Raw genomic sequence first — 24728 nt, forward strand, 5'->3', positions numbered from 1 at the left:
TTCACAAGACCAGAAAATAAAATCATCTGTGTAAACATTTAAAAAGTAGAGATGGGCCAGGCACAGTGGTGCACATCTGTAATCCCAGCACTTTGGGAAGCCAAGGCAGGTGGATGGATCACCCGAGGTCAGGAGTTTGATACCAGCCTGACTAACATGGTGAAATCCCATCTCTACGAAATAAAAAAATTAGCTGGGTGTGGTGGTGTATGTCTGTAATCTCAGCTACTTGGGAGGCTGAGGCAGGAGAATCACTTGAACTTGAGAGGCAGAGGTTGCAATGAGCCAAGATCGTGCCACTGAACTACAGCCTGGGCAACAAAAGTGAAACTCCATCTAAAAATAAAAATAAAAAATAAAAAGTAGAGACAAAACTCTAAATTTATTGATGTGATTTTACTTCCAGGAACACGAAAAACTCTAGTTAAAAAAGAAAAATACTTAGAATAAGAAATTTGATCAATGGTTAAATGAAAGATAAATATATAATGATAAATAACTTTGATTTATACTATCAGTAAGATCCATGAAATGCAAATGGGAAGCTGGGTGTGGTGGCTCACGCCTGTAATCTCACCCCTTTGGGAGGCCAAAGCAGGTGGATCACTTGAGGTCAGGAGTTTGAGACCAGTCAGGCCATGTGAAAGCCCATCTCTACTACAAATAGAAAAATTAGCCAGGTGTGTTGGCAGGCCACCTGTAATCCCAGCTGCTTGGGAGGCTGAGGCAAAAGGATCACTTGAACTCAGGAGCTAGAGGTTACAGTGGGCTGAGATCTCACTAATGCACTCCAGCCTGGATAAGAGAGTGAGATCCTGTCTCAAAAATAAAATAAAATAAAATAAAATAAAATAAGAAATGAAAATGGAAGATGTGTCATTTACAAAGACAAGGTGAGTAAAATATTCAGGAGCAATTTAACAAGGCAGGCCTAGGACCTCTGTAATTCAGTCTATCAAATATTGCCAAAAGTCATAAAATAATATCTAACCAAATGAAAAGACAGACTACTCTAGAAAGTAGTCTACATTCTCTACTTTCATATTTGAATAAAATTTTTAAACAGGGGAAGTGCCTTGGTCTATTTGGAGAATAATTCACAATGCATGTGAGCTGGAATTTGCATTCAGCCATTAGACAAGTATTTCCTACTTACTAAGTGCTAGGCTCTGGACTACACATGAATAATAATCTAGACTTGGTCTGTGTTCCCAAAAAGCTTATAATAATTGAGTAGTAATGGAAGATAAGGTTTAAAAATTACAAAATGTAAGGGCTGACGGAAGAGACTTCATATCATTACCTATACTCATGCCATTGTTTCAGATGCAGAAACTGATGCCCAGAAAGGACATGGGTTTTGTTGACGTTCACACAGCTACTAGCCAAGCCGGGACTGCAATTCAGTTCTTGTAATTTCCTCAACATATCATTCTGCCTCTCAATTGCAATCTAAAGTGTTTAAACTATTCTTCTTAGCGTAGTCTAATCTAGTACTCAGAGAGATTTGAATGCACAATTAGAACACACAAGTAGCAGGATCAGACTTGAGAAAAAAGCTAAGCATTTTCATGGCACACGTACACCATTAATATTTTGTTAGACAACAAATAAGGGACATACAAATAAGAAATTACCAGATAGCTATTAAAAAGATGATGTAAAACTAGATGTAGATCTACACATGGAAAAATGATTGTTATATACCATTGAGTGAATAAAGAAGGTTAGAAAGTTACATTTATCAATATTCCATAGACATAAAATTTACGTATGTCTAAATATATGTGTATGGCCATGAAAGATTACATACCCATCAAAATGAATGAGTTCATGTCCTTTGCAGGGACATGGATAAAGCTGGAAACCATCATCCCAAGCAAACTAACAGAAAACCAAATACCACATGGTCTCACTTATAAGTGGGAGTTGAACAATGAGAACACGTGGACACAGGGAGGGGAACATCACACACAGTGGCCTGTCGAGGGGTGGGGAGACAGGGGAGGGAGAGTGTTAGGACAAATGCCTAATGCGTGTGAGGCTTAAAAGCTAGATGGCAGGTTGGTAAGTGCAGCAAACCACCATAGCACATATGTAACAAAGCTGCATGTTCAGCACATGTATTCCAGAACTTAAAATGTGTGTGAAATTAGACATATTAAAAATCACATATGTGTGTATACACGTGTATATGAATACAGAGAGATAGCAAGATGCAGAGATCTCTGGATGAATGTTCATGATGATGTTAACAATATATAGTTATTATGAGTTGTAAGATTTGACGTGGATTTTATTTTTTTCTTTGTGTATTTCTCTGCTATTTTTTTCTTATATTGGTCAGATATCTTCATTAAAGTAACACAATTTAAAATACAGACTGACCCGAATAACCTCAGGTATCAGAAGTATGACCAACCAGTGGGTTGAAACAAATGTTCATATTAGGATATTTCCTGGATATAGAGATTATAGCAGAACTTATCCAGAAAAGGAAATAAGGGAAATAATTCATATTTAGAACCAAATGTACCTTTCTAAAGTTTACAATCTGAGATTTATCTGTATATAAGTGTACACCACAATAATACAAGAGATTCAGAGTTTATATTTACACACAAGGTGGCAGTTACTCTTAGTTGCCATGTCAACACCCAGTCGCAAACATCTAGAGCCCCAACCATACTATAAATACTGGAAAGTAATCACCTTCCCAAACTCCCTTGTGACTCAGATCTGGCCAATCAGAAATCAGTGAAAGTTGTTGGGAGGGGCTTCCTTAAGCAATATCCTTTTTAAAGGGATCTCTTATTCCATTTCTTTTATTGGTTTATTGTTGTTCTTGTTGTCTTGTTTTTTGGGGGTTTTAGGGACAGGGTCTCACTGTCACCTAGGCCAGAATGTAGTGGGATAGTCATAACTCACTGCAGCTTCAAACTACTGGGCTCAAGTAATCCTCTCATTTCAGTCTCCAAAGAACTGGGATTATAGGCCTGAGCCACAATGCCTGCCCTCTTTTCTTCTTCTAATAGCCTGAAATATAGACTTAATTCCTGGAGGTCCAAAAATCATCTCACAATCATGAGGACCAAAGCTATGCACTAAAGATGGCAAAGCAGAAAGATGGAAGAATCCTGGATCCTTGATGACATCCTTAGCACCTTCACTAACCCTGGACTGCCAATCTTTGGGCATCTTCTCATAGGAGAGAAATAATGCCTACATGTTGAAGCTGTATATAGTATTCTTTCAGTTATAGGCAGCCTAACATAATCCTAAAAGATGGGTGCAATGAAACCTCCTTAAATTGACTTTGCCTGGTCATAGTTTGCAACATTCTTATATAAGCAGGAACTAAAATTGACTTTTACTGAATTAATTTTAGACGAAATCAAGAGTGAAATTATGGGGAAAAGGAAAATCATTATCTTTCTCAAAAAAAAAAAAAGGTACTTATTAATCACAAGCCCTTTAGCAGCACCCAGCACAGAGTTACATACTAAAGCTGCTATGTTAATTATAATAATTTTTATTTACTCCATAAACTCTTTCAGGCAAGTACTTGCTAATCTATTTTGAGTTGGATCTTCAGTACAAAATATTGACTTTTCTCATGGCATTCTCTGAAATCAGCTGCACTGCTTTAAAGTTTACTCCACATCAACATAAAAACAATATGACAACAAATGAATTTATTTAAATCTATTATTTATGCTTTTCAGTGTGTGTAACTCACACACACACACATCATCTAAGGTCTAACTCTTCCATTCTGACTTTATCAATAGCCCCTGCAATGCAGGGGTTTATTTTAGAAAGCTACGTGGAAAGTACTTATCTACACTAGATAATTTTGCCATGACTGATAACTGTTGACCTGTACAACAAAAAAACAGCTTTTGGAGTAAAACTTCACTGGAAATTTGTGTAATATAATTGAGTTGTCATTAATCATCTGCGATCCTTTTTATTCATCACATTTATTAATCCTTAAAAGATTTTCAGGCTGAGTGCGGTGGCTCACGCCTGTAATCCCAGCACTTTGGGAAGCCAAGGTGGGCGGATCACGAGGGCAAGAGATCGAGACCATCCTGGCCAAGATGGTGAAACCCCATTTCTACTAAAAATAGAAAAATTAGCTGGGCATGGTGACACGCGCCTGTGGTCCCAGCTACTCAAGAGGCTGAGGCGGAAGAATCGCTTGAATCCAAGAGGTGGAGATTGCAGTGAACCAAGATTGCATCACTGCACTCCAGCCTGGCAACAGAGCAAGACTCCATCTCAAAAAAAAAAAAAAAAAAAAAAAAAAAAAAAAAAAAAAAATCAGAGAATGATTCTATTCCAATGTTCTACATGTACCATCTGTTCAAGCACTTTCCTTATATTCCTACTAGGTTTTCACAGATGCCACTTTTGAAATCAGCAAATCTCCTCAGGAGCATCATCTGGTTCCTGTCAGCTCTACTCCAGGGAGCCCTCCTCACTGCAGTAATGCCAGCGTCACAGCAGATGTTCCATAATCTCTGGCTTATTTCCCTTCCTTGGTAGAGCTCTTGAATGCAAATTTTGAGGTGAAAAAAACAATCCTTTGAGTGAAAGCATTACCTGCAAATGCTTTCTCTCTGCATCAAATGCAGTGTTCAGTCATCTTATTTCTGTTCTTCTGGAGGCTTGGTCGGAGAGAACCTCATGAGAGCAGAAACACACCAAGACCCAGAGACCAAGAAAGGACACAAGGAAACCAAAGGAAGTTAGATGCAACGCAGTGTTAAATTATATGAGACTAAGCTTTTAAAGGTAAATGGGGTTGGGCCCCAGAAGAAAATAAGCAATGTTCCGATTTGAACAGAAGAGAAGGTATTATTTAGGAAAGGTATGTGACGTTCATATGTGACTGTCTAGGCAACAGAAAATAGAGAACAGAAATCTTCCATAAAATTAGATCCATGAAGGCAATTAGTTTGAATAACTGATCTCGGCTCTTTTTTAAATGCCAGGATCTGATATTTAAATGACTCAAAAACATTCCCCCTAGATCTGTAACTTGTCTGTCCTCATAGATACAACTTCAAAGTGAAAAATACATTTGAGGAAGCAGAAGCAATATCAAGTTAGAAGGACACTAACCTGGAGCTAGAAAGGATTCTAGAATAGAATGAGTTAGGAGCTACTAACTTGCCTATCTGTGAGATTTGGGGTTAGTCACCTGAACTGTATGATACCTCATCAGTTTCCTTATTTCTAAAGTGAGCAGTGGAAGGAAGTAGGTAAGCTCTGGGTCACTGCCAGCTTGAAAATAGCACAATGCCATGCACGCAGTACAAGCAGGTACACCTACTTTATGTCGAATTAGCTTGCATCCACTTCCAAGATGGAAAAACAGATGGGAAGATCTGTTGCATCAGCTTGGGCAAAAAGAACAAAAAGAACCATGTTGAAAGATAGTCCATGTATGTTTAGAAGGAGCAAAAAATAAAGACCAGTAATAAAAGTCAAGATTTTCTAAGTAAGGGGCATATCAATCGGGGCTTCAGGTTCAGTTTCCACAGTCCAGAGAAGAGAAAGGTGTCCAGAGAGGCAGATACATGACTCCCAGCTCCAGCTCCAGTTCCAGATGCAGCTCGGCTGACCACCAGCAGGCTGAAAACCCACCTCTCCAAGTCTCAGGTTCTTTATCTTTTGAAAAGAGAATTAAAGTGGATGGATGTGCTTTGGGAAAATGGGTGCACTTTCCAAGTTTAAGCTTGATTACAAGACATTGATAAAAAGAATGCTTGGTTACAGCCTCTGCTTCTCCCCATCATTTACTCTTCCTTTTTCTAGACTCACAGACAACTTTAATTTAGTCACCAAGAATTTCAAACTAGTCGGACACTTTGTAATCAATTGCTGCTCCCATGCATTCCACATCTCACCTATGGTGAGACAGGCAAATGTAAAGAGGAGGTGAACAAATAATTCAATTAGTAGAAGAAATTTACCAGACTTAACGGAGGCTTTGAGATGGGGAAAAAATCTTCTCTTTTTTCCTTAACTGAGAGTGGGGAGATTGTTGTGTTTTTTAGGATAATTTTGACTATCAATTATCCAGCTCTTTATTTCAACTTCTCATTTTACAATTACAGTCTTAGTCATTTACTCTCAAAGGCCCTAAAGGAAATGTAGTTTCCCAAGTAAATGCCAAAGTTCCCTTCTGTCTCCCTTTGGGTCTCCCTCTTTCCCTCTGCCTTTCAGAACTAGGTCTGGGTAAATTTGCAAAGCTGTTTGTGTTCGGGACCCCGGCTATTTTTACCATTTGTCTTAGTTTGACTTTTTTAATACTTTTTTAATACTACTCTCCCCAAGCCAAATTGAATCCTTTCTGAAATGCCCCCATCCCAAGCTTGCCCTCTCACCTGCTCAGGCTTCTCCATCCTGTCCCAACATCCTATTTATTTTAGCAAACGTCCTTTCTCCCTGTCACATTTCTTTACAGTCTCAAAAGTAGTAGGCCAGTTTACATTGGCAAACTCATTAGACTAAGAAGTTTGGGAGCCCTGTGTATTTAAAGAGATGAATCAGAACACAGCTAATAGGTTAACACTGCCTTGTACAACGTGGTAGCCACTAGCCACATGTGACTGTTCAAATTTAAATATAAACTAATTAAGGCCGGGTGTGGGGGCTCATGCCTGTAGTCCCAGCACTCTGGGAGGCAAAAGCGGGTAGATCACTTGAGCTCAAGAGTTTGAGGTCAGCCTGGGAAACATGGTGAAATCCCTCCTCTACAAAAGAAAAACAAAGCAGGCATGTTTAAAGCCATAAGTACATTTCCATCCACACAGACAATTCTATCAGTCAATGCTGGCTTCATATAAAGGAATTAACGTTAATGGTGGCCTAAGAACATAACCATTATTTCTGTGCTAAGAAACTCTACAGGTAGTAAAAATTATTTGTGTGTTATAGGTGTAGAGTCAGAAGCTGGGGAAGGAGATGGCTAGATGAGGGAGAGATGACTGTCTTTTGAGGAGTACCTATTATATGCCAAGGTTTGGACATAGGCCAAGGGAAAACAGAGGAGTATTCTCATTTTACAGTAGCAGATGTTCCAGTAACCCATTTTATAGATGAGAAAACAGAGCCTAAAAGAGGCTAAGTAATTTACCCAAAGCTTTGTAACCAGAATACAAAATCAAGTCTGTTTGCATTCCAGTGTTCTTTTTACTGTACCATGCTACCTGTAAATCTCTGTCAACAAGGACAATCTCTATAAATCCCAGCCACTGTTCCACAAAGCTGATTCATTTTCTTTCTTTCAAAGTGGGGACTGGGGCTATGTCAATGCACAGTAGTAAATATTCTTTAACTTTTTATGTTGAGATAATGGTCGCTTCACATGCCGTTGTAAGAAGTCATACAGTAAGATTTTGCATATCCTTTTAATAATTTTTTAAAATCTGCTACCATACTAGACCCCCTTCTTAGTGCTGGGGCCACAGAGACAAGATTATCCTTTCCCTTAAAGACTTCAGAGGCAATGAGGAACATATAAATATAGAGTTTCAAATCATTGAATCATTAATACAGAGTTGGTTGAACAAAAATGTAATGTAACTTTTCACCTATCAATCAGCAAATAATTATAATAATAATGATGACTTTCTGGCCAACCTACTGTGAAACAGACACTTAACTTGCATCTGTCTTCTCATCTGTAAAACAGGATTAATAATGGCATCTATGCTATAGGATGGATGTAAACATTAATATAACAGTAACTGGACATTGTAGTTATTATTTAATATTGCATCAATTATTGGCATTCTGGTTTCTATTTTTAAACTTTTCTACAATGCACTTATGTAACTTAGAACAAAAATTGTAATCATTCTTAATTAAAACAAGTACCTCATGTTGTAAGCTAGTGGTATATGCTATCTTCAATGAAGACACTGAGACAGGACAGCTGATTCACCTTGGAGAAACACAGTGAGGTCAGAGAAGAATCACTGAAAGAGAAAGACGATGTCTGAGCTGACTTTTGGAAGCCAAAGATTTAAGAAGAAGGTCAGAATGGAATTCAAGGCAAATGGAATATCAAGCAAAGACTTATAATCTTAGTAATTTAAAGGCAAGAAGGGGACATGAAGGTCATCCAGTCCTACTTTCCACCCTGTGCAAGTCTCCCTTGCAGCCTGCTCTACTGATTCTTTAACACATTAAGAGGGTGCTTTCCCATGGAATACTATGCAGCCATAAAAAGGAATAAGACCAGGTCATTTGTATGGACATGGATGAAGCTGGAAGCCATCATCCTCAGCAAACTAACACAGGAACAGAAAACCAAACACCACATGTTCTCACTCTTAAGTGGGAGTTGAACAATGAGAACACATGGACACAGGAAAGGAACAACACATACCACCAGTCAGATGTGAGGAGCAAGAGGAGAGAGAGTATCAAGACAAATAACTAATGCATGTGGGGCTTAAAACTTAGATGATGGGTTGCTAGGTAAAGCAAACCACCATGGCACACGTATACCTATCTAACAAATCTATATGTTCTGCACTTGTATCCTGGAATTTAAAGTAAAATAAAATCTTTTTAAAAAGAGGGTACTTTCCACTTTATGAATCAACCATTGTTGGACAGTCTTATTAGAAGCTGTGTCTATGGATGTGTATAATCATCTATTGTTACACTTATATGCATATAAATCAGGGCAAAATCCAAGCAACTGCTCATACCAGGGGTGTCACAGTCACTTAAGTGTGGTCTACCAAGGTTATATCCCTCAGTCTACAGTATCGATGTGGAATTTGTGCTAAGATTCAAGATGCCATACAAACATTACTGATTCCATAGTTTTCAAGTGAAAAAGCCTTGAGAGTGTTGAAGATTTGGATAAGAAGTAGTATATGAATTGGGTACAGTGGCTCCACCTGTAATCCTAGCACTTTGGGAGACCAAGGTGAGTGGATTACCTGAGGTCAGGAGTTCAAGAGCAGCCTGGCCGACATGGTGAAACCATGTCTCTTCTAAAAATACAAAGATCCACCAGGTGTACTGGTGGTTGCCTGTAATCCCAGCTACTTGGATGGCTGAGGCAGAAGAATCACTTTAACTCAGGAGGTGGAGGTTGTAGTGAGCCAAGATCAGACCACTGTACTCCAGCTTGGAGAAATGTATGATTTCAAATGAAAAAGAAGACGTTAAAAAATATGAAAATGGTGACATTTTTACCTTTTTTTTTTTTTCTTTTTTCTTTTTTTTTTTTTTTTTGAGACTGGGTCTCACTCTGTGGCCCAGGCTGGAGCACAGTGGCATGATCTCAGCTCACTGTAACCTCTGCTTCTAATGTTTAAGCAATTCTTGTGCATCAGCCTCCCAAACAGCTGGGATTACAGGCACCTGCCAGTAAGCCTGGCTAATTTGTATACTTTTAGTAGAGACAGGGTTTTACCAAGTTGGCCAGGCTGATCTAGAACTCCTTACCTCAAGTGATCCATCCACCTTGGCCTCCTCAAGTGCTAGGATTACAGGCATGAGCCACCATGCCCGACCTTTACTTTTTATAGTAGTATAATAGGTTCCGAAGAGAAAAGGTAAATTTATGCAACATGCAAAATCTATTATGGCAGCACTCAGTACAATATAAGGAAAAGTTATTCTTGGAAAGCAGTTAAGTGTGTGGCTAGTGAAACAACATCAATATCATATGCCAAAAAGGGAATGCTAGAAATACATTTAGGAACTTAAAAGCTAAGCCTGGTAAGAAGCTTTACCATAAGCTTGTAAGTCTGAGGCCTGTTGGAAGATAAACAACATCAGTGAATGCTATGCTAGCAGATGCAGACCTCATAGTTAATGCTACCTGTCTCAACAACTTTGAAGCACAGTTAACACTCAACTAAGTGATAAAGAGAGCCCCACAAACCAGCAAAGAAATGATGGATTATGCAATTAACTTGTTGCAGCATCTGGCTAAAAGTTTGGAAAGTGAAGTCAGGCCCCTACTTCACGCTTTACATCAAAATTAATTTCTGATGTTAAAAATAAAACCATAAAAAAGAAAATTTTTTATGAATTATAGAGAAGTGAAGCCTTTTCTAACACTACACAACACCTAGAAGTCATAAAATAAAGATTTTTACATGGAAAAAATATAACTAAAGGAAAAACTGAGAAAAAAAATTGCAATCCATATCACAAGGGTCTTTTTTTCATAATATATTAAGCTCTCCTACAAATCAATAAGAAAAACAAACAATTCAATGAAAAACATAGGCAAAGTAGATGAACAGACTGTTCCAGAAAAAATAAATAGCTTTTAATTACATGAAAAAGTGTTCAATCACATTTATAAGAGAAATACAAATTAACCCACACATCATTTTCACCTATAAAATTGGTACAGTTCAAAAGTGTGGTAAGACATTTTTAACCATTGATGGTGAATTGTAAATTGGTAAAACTTTTACAGAGAGAAATTTGGCACTAGTAATTAAAATTACAAATGTGCAATCTTTGACCTAGTAATCTCACCGCTGTAAAGTAATGTACATAGAAGGTATCTGTTTCATAATTGTTTATAGAAGCAAAGGGAGAAACATTCTGAATGTCTGTCACTGGGAAACTGCTCAGTGGCCATTTTTAAAATAAGGAGATATTTGTGTTCAAATATGAAAACATCTTTTATGTGGTCAACTGGAAAAAGCAAAGTGTATAGCATTCTATGATTTCTATTAATGGAGAGGTATTGAGATGATGGATAAAGGTAGATAGAATTTTGCTTCTATATGTTTAGACTATTTCTAGAAGGGTAGCCAAAAGGTAGTAACAGTGGTTGCTTTCTTGAGGTACACCTGATGGCTAGAAATTACGGCTGGAAAGACATTAACTTTCCTTTTTTCTTTTTCTTTTCTTTTCTTTTTTTTTTTTTTTTGAGACGGGGTTTCACCATGTTGGCCAGGCTGGTCTTGAACTCCTGACTTCAGTTGATACACCCACCTCGGCCTCCCAAAGTGCTGAGATTACAGGCGTGAGCCACCACACCCTGCTAAGACATTAACTTTCTACTGTAATGTGCCTTTCTATCTTTAAAATTTTTTTTTTATCTTGAATGTGTATGCAGAATAAATTGAATTAAAAAAAAAAAATTTCCTGCTCAAAACAAATCCCGTCCCTTTCTCCAGTCCCCAGTATGTTTTTTACTGGATCTTTTGTTATCCTTTCAGGTTTATGTCCCCAATAAAAAATAGGAGTTCTCTGAGTGCTACAACTGTGTCTCCATCGTGCTTGCATATCCAGCATTTGCACAGTGCCTTAACCATGAAAAGGGGTTTTTTGAAAAAGGGATGTTTTGAAGGATGATAAAGACCCTTTCTTTGGGTGGAAGTCAAGCCACCCTTAAATATGGCCTAATACAGCTGAGCAGAGTTGTGAGGCCCAAAAAACATCTTCCAATCGTTCTGGAATTCTACCTTGAAACATGTCCCTATCCTTTAAAAGAAAGGGAGGAGATAAAAAAGGAGAGAGAGAGAAGCTGAAGCCGACTTAAGGATCTGACTGGACTTCAGAGCAGTACCTGCAGGGAGTATCCATTTGGGAAAAAAAAAAAAAAAGTGATCATGTGAATGGACACGGAGATCACTTTAGACCATATATGTTCTAAACGAAGGGTTATGCTGACAGGGAAACTGACTTGTCATGAAGTCAGCTTTGTTCTGTTGCCGTTTGTCATCCCTGCTAATGGTGAGTTTACCTAGGGCAGAGACTACAATCTCAGTCATGAAGCTGAAGACATAAGCATCCATATTCTGTAGCTAATTCACTTCATTTCATCTCAGCACTCATACACTGAACACTTCCTACCAGGAGGGTTGACTGACATTTTTATTAGCAATCATCTCTGCCTTCTTCTGATTCTCTAGAGATTTAAGCCCACATAATCACCCTCTACGTCACAGGGTCGAGGGAGTGGGGGAGGAAATGGGCTAAGAGGTTCTAAATCCCTCCTAACACTTGCTTCATTCCAATCAGCAAGATTAGAGCAGTCAACAGCTGACTGTGTTCAGACCCCGCAGGCTGGGTTGGCCTACCCATGGCCTGAGGAGGGGCAGTTCTGGTGGCAATGCTTGGCCCCTAGATGTGCCGGTCCAGGCTGGCCTAAGACAGTGCAGGCCACGTGATCCGTCCTCCTAGAGGCAGTGAGCAGGTTAGGGACCCTACGACAGCTAGGAGGAAAAAGCAAGGTGTCGACCTCCCGCAGCCATGCTCAAACAGGGCGAGAGGAGACGGTCCTGGAGCTACAAGCCCTGGAACACGACGGAGAATGAGGGCAGCCAACACCGCAAGAGCGTTTGCTCCCTGGGGGGCCGTTCCGGCTCCCAGGCCAGTATCCAAGGGTGGACCGAGGGCAACTACAACTACTACATCGAGGAGGACGAGGATGGGGAGGAAGAGGACCAGTGGAAGGACGAACCGGCCGAGGAGGACCAGCGGGCAGAGGAAGTCACCATCGCCAAGCCTGAAGGTCCCAGCGACCCTCCGGCCGTGTTGTCCACGCTGAACGTGAACGTGGGCGGCCACAGCTACCAGCTGGACTACTGCGAGCTGGCCAGCTTCCCCAAGACGCGCCTAGGTCGCCTGGCCACCTCCACCAGCCGCAGCCGCCAGCTCAGCCTGTGCGACGACTACGAGGAGCAGACAGACGAATACTTCTTCGACCGGGACCCGGCCGTCTTCCAGCTGGTCTACAATTTCTACTTGTCCGGGGTGCTGCTGGTGCTGGACGAGCTGTGTCCGCGCTGCTTCCTGGAGGAGCTGGGCTACTGGGGCGTGCGGCTCAAGTACACGCCGCGCTGCTGCCGCATCTGCTTCGAGGAGCGGCGCGACGAGCTCAGCGAGCAGCTCAAGATCCAGCGCGAGCTGCGCGCCCAGGCGCAGCTGGAGGAGGCGGAGGAGCTCTTCCGCGACATGCGCTTTTACGGGCCGCTGCGGCGCCGCCTCTGGAACCTCATGGAGAAGCCGTTCTCCTCGGTGGCCGCGAAGGCCATCGGCGTTGCCTCCAGCATCTTCGTGCTCGTCTCCGTGGTGGCGCTGGTGCTCAACACCGTGGAGGAGATTCAGCAGCACTCCGAGCAGGACGAGGGCAGCCCAGACCTGCGGCCCATCCTGGAGCACGTGGAGATGCTGTGCATCGGCTTCTTCACGCTGGAGTACCTGCTGCGCCTCGCCTCCACGCCTGACCTGAGGCGCTTCGCGCGCAGCGCCCTCAACCTGGTGGACCTGGTGGCCATCCTGCCGCTCTACCTGCAGCTGCTGCTCGAGTGCTTCACGGGCGAGGACCACCAGCGCGGCCAGACGGTGGGCAGCGTGGGTAAGGTGGGCCAGGTGCTGCGCATCATGCGCCTCATGCGCATCTTCCGCATCCTCAAGCTGGCGCGCCACTCCACTGGCCTGCGCGCCTTCGGCTTCACGCTGCGCCAGTGCTACCAGCAGGTGGGCTGCCTGCTACTCTTCATCACCATGGGCATCCTCACCTTTGCAGCAGCTGTCTACTCCGTGGAGTACGATGTGCCCGGCACCAACTTCACCACCATCCCCCACTCCTGGTGGTGGGCCGCGGTGAGTACCATGGCCCTGGGCTCTCCCATTCTCTTCCCCAGCCCAACGAGCTGCTCCTCCCTTCCCTGGTTATCAGCACCAGGCTTTGGCTTCTGATCCTCATCTTCCTCCTCATCCCCAGTCACTGCATACAGCTAACAAAATGGCAGTGGATGTCAAAGTGTTGGAAAGACAATTTCAGCAGTTCAGTAAGTAACTGAAATTGCAGAAATTTCCAACTCTAGATGTAGTCTTCAAACCTTTGAAAGATTTTAAAGATGATTTATCACCATTACTGTTATTTACCATTTACTGAACATCCAGTGTCCTAAAATGGATTACAAAGCTTATCTCATTTTGGCATCACCACCCTGTGAGATGGTTATGACCACCATTTTTTTTAAGGGGACAAGCAGAAATGGCTTCAGTTTTTGAAAGAAACTGTAGATTTATGCAGAGGTGACACTTGGCTGAACCATGTTGACCCTAACTGAAATCCCACCACCTCTGGTTCCAGTTAAATTTGAATGTGGAAAAAGCATCTCAAGCCGAAACTTGCTCTGACTTCACTAAAATTCTTTCAGGATGCAGGGTTGTTGCCCCATTTTACAGTTAGTGAAACTGAGGTACACAGACTTTGAGTGTGGACACACAGCTAGACGTGACCAAGCCAGAACTAAAACTCAGCACCACCCCCCAACTCCAAAACCCATGCCTTTTCCATACCCAAGCACTATCTCTTTCAAGTTTTAGTTCTTTTGCACGCATTGCTGACTTTGTACAGTTAGTGTAATAGTTATTTTTGGTCATTGTTTTCTTTGGAGTTTGCCTTTTTATAATATGTACTATTTACTCAAATATCTGTGTTTTGAGCTATGGTGTATGAATCTCTGGAAATAAATGTTGATCAGGTCTTCTCAGATCAATGAATAAGTTAGAATATATAAAGGAAAGAATTGAATGTATAGTTTCCTTAGTTTTCTTGTTTAAAGTAGATTGTAATACCTCTAAAAACATTAAGCAAATACAATCAGTTTTTCCATGACAAAAAGTAGATATTGTCAATATTAACACTGTATGTCATAACCCACAGTTGGTATGCACTACTCAGACAAACTCAACCCAAGGCCACTGACAGTCCAAGGTAGCATAATACAAGATTTAGAAAACCTCATTCTAGTATTAGACCTGCCAAGACCCTGAATAATTAACTGTGAAACCTCAACCCCTCCCTCCCTGTTCTGTTTTCTCACCTCTAAAAAGGGAGGTTGGACATGTAGAAATCTGCACTTCAGTGAGTCTTCCTTCCCTTTGAAAGCAGGGAGGTCATATGCATAGAGGATATGTGAGATTTCTTCAGTGACAAGATGACACAAGGCTATTCTGAATGAGCTAGCCAAATGCTGATTCTCTGATCATATTCCAGGTGATGAAAGGTCATCCCCATAGTAGATAAATCATGTGTACAGATGAGGCTCATGGTGGATGATCTGTCCCCAGCAAATGACATTTACTTTGGAGGTGACTAAAGCAGAAAAGCAGAAGAGTAAATCCACGCAGTGATGATATGATACAACATTAGAGAGTCAAATTTCTATTCATCTCAACATCTCTAAAGGCTAGTTCATCGAGGCACTAGACCTAGTAGACTCTTTGATACTACAGTTTTAACCCTCAAAACTTTTTTTAACCTTTGCATATTAACAAATACTTTGATAAAAGTTATGTTAATTTCAAAGGGATATGGCTAGAGAAAAAAATTTAATTAAAATACATAAAGAATAATGTTATTCATGTTGGATTTTTACCAGTACAATTTTTTTTGAACTGAATACTCATTGATCTCACTTAAATTTCTGATCTGTTTAATTTACAATGAAGTCTAAACGTTTCAAATTATCCCTTTTTATCTTAACTGACATTTAACTTGCAAGGAATGTTTCTCATAAACTTTACAAAAATGGAATCACCAGCTTTTATCGGTAAATGTTACCAATTACTGCTCTTATATGTATGAATTTCCTTTTACATACACTATTTTCACAGACCAAATTTTGCACATTCCAACCATCCCATTTACCAACCTTACCCTTTACCAATGGTCTTTGTTCATTTTATTCTCAGAATCATACCAGTAAAATGTGTTATAAATTAGATGAAAGACTGATAACTTAAAACAATGGAGCAATTGTACTTTAATATCCTAAGAGTGCTCTGTTCTCAGGACTGCTATCTCGGTCATCCAGCTCTTCTCTATATTCCTAATTACACTACATAATATAGACTAAAGGTTTATATTCTCAATAGAGCAAAGAGAAAAGAACACTTAAAATGATGTGGACGAAATGTCGTTTCCAATATGTAGATGCAAGTGAACAGAAGCAAAATATTAGGAGCCATTTATCAGGTAATCCACAAAAATTCACCTCATTCATCGAACAGTAAGTTTCTGAGCACCTCCAATGTTTCCAGTCGTATTCTAAACACTAGGGATACAGGGTAGGAGAAGGAAAAAACGATGAGATTTTTTCTCTTGTGGAGCTTACATTCTAATGGAGAAAGACAGGTAATAAATAATTTCAGGTATTGGTATAGCTTGTGTGGGATAACAAGATTGAGAGTGAATCGGGTGGTAGAGTCTGTCTTTAGTGGGATAGTCAGAGAAGCCCTGCTGGAGAAGACAACATAGAGATAAAGTCTGAAAGATGAAGAGACTCACCTAAATGTACCTGACTAAACAGGCATGACAATCTGAGAGGAAGACTCCTAAAAGTAACTGATCCAGCGGTTTCTAAGCATTGTATTGATCATGCGTCTTATCATTTTAAAAAATTTGGGGCATATACCCATGATAAATGTGTATGTATTTATAAATTTGAAGTTACTTGTTGCCATAATGATGCATCACAAACCACCCTGAAACTCAGTGGCTTAAAACATGAAGCATGTATTAAGCTCATGAATTTAAAAGTCAGCATTTACTCTGGTTTCAACCAGAAGGGACTTCTCTTTCATGAGGCTGTCGTTACCCATTCACATGCTTGATGGTCAGTTGGCATGAAGGGAAAGACTAGACTACACGTCCACATTCCTCCAGCACACCCCAGCAGCCACATGTTCATGGCTGTGGGAAAGAGTAAGAAAGAGAATGCAAGCCCCGTCATGCAAACAATGCATAAGCTTCTGTTCATGGCATTTGCTTAGCCCATTGGCCAGAATAAGTCACATGGCCAAGCTGCAAGTCAAGGGGCAGGGCAGGTTAGCCTACCTGCTGTAGGAGGGCACTGCAAAGTCATATGGAAAACAGCTGAGATACAGAAAGATGTAAATAATTAGTTCCAGTGATGCAATCTTTCTCCTGCAGTAATGTATCACTGCTCAAATATATTACACACATCAGAAAACATACACTGACAGACTGAAACTTTAAAGATGAAATAAAGAAAAATATAATCAGCATCTTCTTCCACCATTCTGGGGCTATATCCCTTGTGAAATATTCATTCCACATTACAGAGAGTTTCTCTTATCCATTCTTTTATTTATTTTTAGTACTTTCAGACAACCTCAGATCTGAATTGCTTTTAATAATCTTTCTTCTCTCTATGCAAGGATCCTGCAAACTTTCTCTGTAATTCAACTCAGGGATTTAAGAGCAATACAGTAATTTTCATTATTGTGAATTCTCCTGCAGCTGCAAAACAAATCCCTCCTGGCCACTTATGTCTACAAATGCACATGTATTAGGATGTAAGATAGACCTGTCTTACTTATCTGTCAAATGGAAGTTATTTGTGAGCACTAATGTAATAGGAAACATATGTAACCTGCTAGCCTCTAGTAAGTCTGCAATAAATAGAAGCTACCATGCCTTAGTAGTTGATAGTCTTTATCACATGGAAGCAATAACCTTTGCTTCCACAGTCATTTGGGAAGAAAATAAAACAGAAATGATTCATTCTCTACTGGGGAAAAGAAAGAGACTATGAAACATACAAAAAAAGGTCAGCTGTTCCATTATGGGAGAACTTCTGAGTGTCCAGATAAACAGGCCGAAGCCTAAAGCAGCTCAAGCCATCTTGAGGCTCTCTGGGTTGCCTGGGAGTGGGAAATGCATGACACAGCTCAGCAAGAACAATGAGCTCTGTGATAAAGCTGTAATCATTGGCCTCCGGTGTGGGTATGTTTTTGTTTTTTTTTTTTTCTATTTTTTCTTTTTTTCAGCCTCAACATACTACATTTGTTTTTCTTTTTCTTTTTTTTTGGGGGGGGGGGGGTGTGGAGGGTTTCAGCAGAAAAGAATAAGTAGAGTTCGAATGAACCATTTCCTTCTGAGTCTTCCAGGGCAAGTTAAAGCTGAAGGAACCAAACAGGAAACTATGGCATGAACCCATTCCTCCAAAAACTAACTTCTCAAAAAGAAAATTGATCTCTAGTTGAAGCACCAGATCATTATATCCTGGAGACCTTGCTCCTATCTCTGTTTTCCTAAAGTATGTTGTCATTTCCTTGTCAATAGGTGGCACTTACAAGATCACTGAAATTTTTTATTTTTGTTTATGGATTGCGTTGAAGAAACCCCTTTGAAAAATAAATTAGTCAGGTTGCAGTCAGAAAAACAGATTACCAAGGTGAGTATTTCAAACGGGAGTTTCATATAGGGAAATAGATTGTCGTTAGAAGACTGAAAGAGCAGAAAGAGAAAACTGAGATAATCCAGAGATTGGTAACTGCAGGATATCACCATTGCCCCTAGAACTGGGAGAATAAATGGGTAAAAGTATTGCTACCGGAACCTAAGAGTCCAGAGGAGGGGCCTCTGTGTAGCTGTTGCAGGGACTCCTAAGTTGGCACCATGAGGCTGATGCCAGGAATGCCAAAAAATGCCTGAACCATAGCTATCGGCTGTGATTGGAGGAATGATGGCGGAAACCAGAGGTAGGAATAGAGACTCCTATGTCCTCATGCCATCTTCCAGTCTCTCATAGGCAGAACATAACTAGAAGACAGTGGGCAAGAGAATCTGAGAAATGTAGTTTGCAGACTCCCAGTTCTAGAATTACAGAAAAAATAAACACAGAAGGGTGTCAGGCTTGGGACTAAGAGACAACAGATAAAGATCGGGCACAGAAGGTAGTAGAGTTCTCCTAGCTCCTTCAGAAATAGCACAGGAGCTACAAATGGGGTTAAGGCTCTTAGGCCCTGTTGCCACTTTTGATCTTACGAATTCCTGATTTTGGAACCATCTCCTTTTGTATCTTTAAAGTATTTTCCTTATGTTAGCCAATATAATGTGAGTGGAACATGAGAGAATTATTGAGGGCAGGGAGAAACGCAAGGAAGCTCAAACTTGCATTTGTGGTTTTGCTTAACTGTGCCCACCTCCCCATTATTGTACCATTTACAAACACGTCAGAACCGTAATATACAGATGAGGGTTCTCTTGAAGGTAGTCACCTATAATCTCATCCTAACAGTGTCTCCACTAATCAAGACATTCTTAGAATTCCACTGAGGAATTACCTTCAGCGTTTGTGATCCATTTACTTGCTTCTTTGTGATGTTGCTAAATCTTTTTAAGGCAGGATTCAGTATTTTAAAATAGTTAAGACATTTTAAGATTGACATTTAGTGTAAACCATCAAGGTAGATATGACCACCTGCTGCCACTGAATCTACTGTGCAGATTATAACCCAAAAGAGGAATTCCAAATATACTTGTTGCAACAATACCATGAGTAGCTATAGCCTTTTAAGCTGAATACTTTGAATGACAATGTGTATTGAGGTTTATAATAATTTTATCCAAAAAAGTCCATCTTCACCGCCTCTAATTCCTTTGGGAAACAGAAAGTCTATTAATTATTTTGAAAAATAATTCCTGCAGGCATGGACTACTGGGTGTCAAGATTTATTCTATTCCTCGTTCATTACGAAGGAAACAAATTTGCCTTGTTAAATGAGAAATTCAAGTATTCTGAAGTTTTAGAGAAAAAATTGATGCGTATCATCATAATATTTACCAGGATTTGCTGTTTAGTGTGTAAACTGCCAGGGGAAGGTCACGTTCTGGCTTTAGGACCTAAGGCTAAGGCAAGTATATACGTTTACAGCAGCATGGTTAAGTTTCCAGTTTGCAGAGCTGCTGAGCTAGCCAGTTTTCTTCAGGATATTAAGATGGATTGCAGAAATGCTGGTCACGTTTCCAAACCCAGCTCCTGCTAATGGAACTCATTCAAAGAGGTCACTTGGGTCAGTTTGGGGCTTTCCGTTTTTAATTCCCATCTAGGGAGAAATGGCTTGGCCTATGGAATGTGAAGAAAAAAAGCCAAGGAATCCCAAGTTCCTCCTGGAGCCAAGGAGCAAGAAACAGATCACTTGTTGAATTAAATTATTCACGAAATAGACAACACATAAATTAACTGTACATTTTAAATAAATTCTTGGGGACTAGTCACACATAGCCTCCTAGAAGATATCTTTTTCTAAAAATAGAGATTGAAGATATACAAAAATATTTGGACCATATTATGCACATCAAATATTTATTCTTCTTTGAGCCAGTTCTTTTTGCTTTTGACTTTTCAAAGTTCAGCCAAGAATAAATAAATAAATAAATAATGAAGTTTGGCTTAAGGGTGAAGCAAAGCTAGTGTGCAGAATGATCAAAAGTTGAAAATAAACCATTTGTCTTAATTACGTTTCGTCCTCCGTGTCCTCCTGCCCTCTCCCATCCCCACCATTCTGAACTCTTAAGTGACTTGTTTCCTCCAAGGCCTCTGCATTGGACTTCCATGGATGTCTCATGTTCTAAACCAGGGGTCCCCAATTCCAGGGCTGTGGACCAGTACTTGTCTGTGTTCTGTTAGGAACCAGGCCACACAGCCGGAAATGAGCCAAGGGCCATCAAGCATTACCGACTGAGCCACAGCATTAGATTCTCATAGGAGTAGGAACCCTATTGTGAACTGCACACGTGAAGGATCTAGCTTTTTATGGGAATCTAATGCCTGATGATCTAAGATGGAACCAAGCCATCGCCTGCCGCAATCCCGTCCATGGGAAAAACTGTCTTCCAGAAAACTGGTCCCTGGTGCCAAAGGGTTGGGAACAGCTGTTCTAAACTACTCCTTCCTGCCTCTCACTCCTAAATCCAAACTTCCTTTAGGCCTCCACCAGGGAAAGTCGACTGAACTTCCATCCAGAGATGTGACTGATGGTGTTAGTGACAAATGAAAGCTATTGTTCTGCTTACAAAACTGGAGAGAAATCAGCCTGGCGTTCTTTTACTTTCGGTGTGGCCAATGACAAGAAACACACACCCACTCATGCAACAAAAAGGACTTGGAGATTAACCCGCAATCTCACTTTATCACTGCCTCACATCACCCCTTGGTCCAGAAGTTGGGAAAAGGAGATTCTCTACGGGAGCCAGACGGCGGTGTCAGGGAGGAGCTTGTTTCCACAGCCTGTGGGTCTGATAAGCACAGCATGTATAGAGTTGTTGGTGCAGAATCACTCAATGAATGTTGATCTTTGCCTTTTCTCAGCGGGGGCCAGCTTCAGGATGGGGGACCCTGGGATTGCCTACATGATATATGGCTCATATTATTGCTCACACCGCCTGTGCCAGGCACTCCTTCAATTCCCATCTACTCTGTGAGGCAGATACCACACAGGTCAAGAGTAGAGACTGAGGCCAAGAGAATTTAAGTAATCGGCCCAATTTATTCAGCTGGGAAGTGGATTCAGACTCACAAAGTCTAATGTAGTCCCTGTTTCCTTCAGCTTGTCTATACCACATTGCTGCTTTTGGATGCCTGCTTGTATTCTGATGCTACAGAAAAAAGGCTGCACACGTCTAAGCAGAGACAGAGCAGTGAGTGAGAGGAGGTGCATCACCAGCCCCAAAAAGGAGGTGTACCCTTTCTTTTTTTATAGGCTGAATGGAGCTGTGGTTCTTTTTTTTTTTTTTTTTTTTTTTTTTTTGAGACGGAGTTTCGCGCTCTTGTTACCCAGGCTGGAGTGCAATGGCGCGATCTCGGCTCACCGCAACCTCCGCCTCCTGGGCTCAGGCAATTCTCCTGCCTCAGCCTCCTGAGTAGCTGGGATTACAGGCATGCGCCACCATGCCCAGCTAGTTTTCTGTATTTTTACCAGAGACGGGGTTTCACCATGTTGACCAGGATGGTCTCTATCTCTTGACCTCATGATCCACCCGCCTCGGCCTCCCAAAGTGCTGGGACTACAGGCTTGAGCCACCGCGCCCGGCCTCTGGAGCTGTGGTTCTTATCAGTGCCCCCAGATTTTTCCAGCTATCTCACTTCTCCATTTCATTCTTATCAATCAACTGCGCTATTCTAGATTGAAACCCTTACATCATCAAAACAAAAACATTTACACTGCTAAGCTAACGTCCACCTCAGTATGGATCAACACGATGACCATATGCTTTACTGCCGTCTGCCGGAAAATTATGGCATCAATTACCCAAATACACAAAGCAAAGGGTGCCCCCTGGAGTTGTGCAATGGAAAAATTTTTACAACTGCAAGCAATGGCTCGGTTTAAAAGGCTGCTAGTAATTTAGCCAATACTCTGGGGATCAAAGGGAGTACATGAGGCATAAAAAACAGTCCCCAAGGAATTTTTCCAGGGTTTTTCTCTGGTAACTGATAACTAGTCCCATGGGTATCTGCATTTTAAAACAGAAGCTTGTTGACCTACATAAATCTCCAATTAGTGGGATTTAAATCAGTGTGACAAGAGTGATGAGAAGTATTTCATGCAGGGGTGAACATATTTTTGGTCAGTGATGTCTTACAAAACTCCCTTTACAAAATAATGAGAGTGTTTCTCCATACGTTTGCAATTAAAACACCTTCATATAAAGCCTCTCATTTGAGCTACATAACTCTGAGAAGTGTTGTAAAGAAGAGAGGAAGACGAGGGAGGAGTTTCGTGCCTTTTGCATGCCTGGTCCTGTGTTCGGGCTTTCTATTCATTTTCTTATTTAGTCTTCACAAGGAGACTGAGAGTTAAATGATTGTCTCCTGTTTTAAATAAAAAATAAAAAATTTTTTAAAAACAGTCTGAAGGTTTTGCCCTGGGTCACTCAGCTGGAAAGGGTCAGAGTCAGGACCTGACAGGTCTGACAGTTCTAAGACCAAGCTTTTTCTAATACATACAGTGTATAGGCAAATCCAGGGGACCCCCCCCCCAACCCCGTCCCGAAGCTGGTCCCAGCCCAATTGTGGAGGCAAAGATCATCATTTATTGAGCACATTCTACACCAGGAACTTAACATACTATTCTAAATGCTCTTTACAACAACCCTTTCAAATAGGTATTACCTCCTCCAATATCTTACATTAAAAGATGTGTAAGTCATAGTCAGGATTTAAGCCAAAGTCTTTCAGCTCCATCCACAGCTTCTGTTCCTTTCATGACACAGGTCCTACAGATAGTCTTCCTTGTACCTCCTAGAGCAGGCTCCATGGGAAGCCATTACACTTTCCACTTTCCAGGTGCACTCACAGAGAGAAGGACGCTTCCCTGCCTGCTCCTTCCCAGTCTTAGTGCTAACAATTCCATCCTGCTTTCCTTCCTCTACAGGTGAGCATCTCCACCGTGGGCTACGGAGACATGTGCCCAGAGACCCACCTGGGCAGGTTTTTTGCCTTCCTCTGCATTGCTTTCGGGATCATTCTCAACGGAATGCCCATTTCCATCCTCTACAACAAGTTTTCTGATTACTACAGCAAGCTGAAGGCTTATGAGTATACTGCCATGCGCAGGGAGAGGGGAGAGGTGAACTTCATGCAGAGAGCCAGAAAGAAGATAGCCGAGTGTTTGGTTGGAAGCAACCCACAGCCCAACCCAAGCCAAGAGAATTAATATTTTAGAGGATACGTGGCTGGTAGATTCCATGAACTTCAAAGCTCCATTGCTTTTTTTTTTTTTAATCGTTATGATCGGCAGCAAAAGGAAATGTAAAGCAGACATACACACAGGACATTCAGTTCACCAAATTCTTCTAGAAATGCTCATTTTGGCCCAAACTCAGAATGCCTCATAATGCTCTTTCACTGTGCTATGTGAAACATCAGACCTTCTCAAGAACATGGCTATTGAAAACTTGAGCAGAGCAACAGCGTAGGTTTGTCTTGTAGCTTCTTGTGGCATCTAGCTCAATAAATACTTTTTGACTTGAGTTGACTTGAGAAAATTTTTTTACTTAAAATTTTTTTTTTTTTTTTAAATTCTTAACTTTCCAGAGAGAGGGAGTATAACAGCAGGAATTTTACAAGCTTTGGAGTTAGACTAACCTCAGTACTGTAATCTCAAAGCTACCAGCTGTGTGGTTTTGGGCAAGTGACTCTAACCCTCTAAGCCTCAGTTTCTTCAACTGTAAAACATAGCTAATACTTACCTTACCAGCCTGAGGAACATAGCGAGACCCTGCCTCTACAAAAAAATATTGAAAATTATCTGGTGTGCTGGCACACACCTGTAGTCACAGCTGCTTAGAAGACTGAGGTGGGATCACTGGAGCCCAGGAGTTTGAGGTTAGAGTAAGCTATAATCATACCACTGCACTTCAGCCTGGATGACAGAGTGAGACTCTAAATAAATACTAAATACAAACACCTACTTCGTAAAATGAGTCTGGGGATAATAAATGTGTAAATGCTAAATCAATGATAGCTATTAAAATTGTTAAAGTTGATATTATCAAATGAATTCTCTAGACCAGTGGTTCTCAAAGGCAAATTTATTCCCCAGAGGCCATCCAGCAACGTCTAGAGATGGTTTTGATTGCCACTACCGTGAAGAATAAGGGGGGCTTCTGGCATCTAAGTGGTAGAGGCTGAGGATGTTGCTAAACATCCTGCAAAGTAAAGCACAGCCCCCATAACAAAGAATTATCTGACCCAAAATGTCAAAAGTGCCTAACTGCAGAAACTCTATATCTAGACTTAATATGGGAGCCCTGAGACTGGACTTGTGAAACATGCCTAAATCTACTAACCCTCCCCCATTAAAAGGAGCCCTACATTCTTCTCACCAACTCAGGCCTCCTTTTTCTCTCTCCTTTCCATGAAAGGAAGAGAAAAAAAAAATCCTGACTT

General features: G+C 41.0%; 1 protein-coding gene across 1 annotated transcript; it reads left to right on the top strand.

Annotated features, from left to right (window-relative positions):
* Window positions 1-12037: 12037 nt before the first annotated feature.
* KCNV2 (potassium voltage-gated channel modifier subfamily V member 2) lies at window positions 12038-23809 on the top strand. The gene is made up of 2 exons (XM_003935655.4): window positions 12038-13617; window positions 23212-23809. Exons 1-2 carry the CDS (start codon window positions 12262-12264, stop codon window positions 23491-23493), a joined length of 1638 nt encoding a protein of 545 aa, XP_003935704.1. The 5' UTR covers window positions 12038-12261; the 3' UTR covers window positions 23494-23809.
* Window positions 23810-24728: the final 919 nt, after the last annotated feature.

This window comes from Saimiri boliviensis, chromosome 2 (genome assembly GCF_048565385.1).
Source record: "Saimiri boliviensis isolate mSaiBol1 chromosome 2, mSaiBol1.pri, whole genome shotgun sequence".
Taxonomy (NCBI): domain Eukaryota; kingdom Metazoa; phylum Chordata; class Mammalia; order Primates; family Cebidae; genus Saimiri; species Saimiri boliviensis.

Excerpts from the sequence above, each read along its gene's own strand:
- KCNV2 (XM_003935655.4), top strand. The coding sequence starts at position 12,262 with ATGCTCAAACAGGGCGAGAGGAGACGGTCCTGGAGCTACAAGCCCTGG. Across the intron at positions 13,618-23,211 it reads ACTCCTGGTGGTGGGCCGCG|GTGAGCATCTCCACCGTGGG; the intron begins GTGAGTACCATG and ends CTTCCTCTACAG.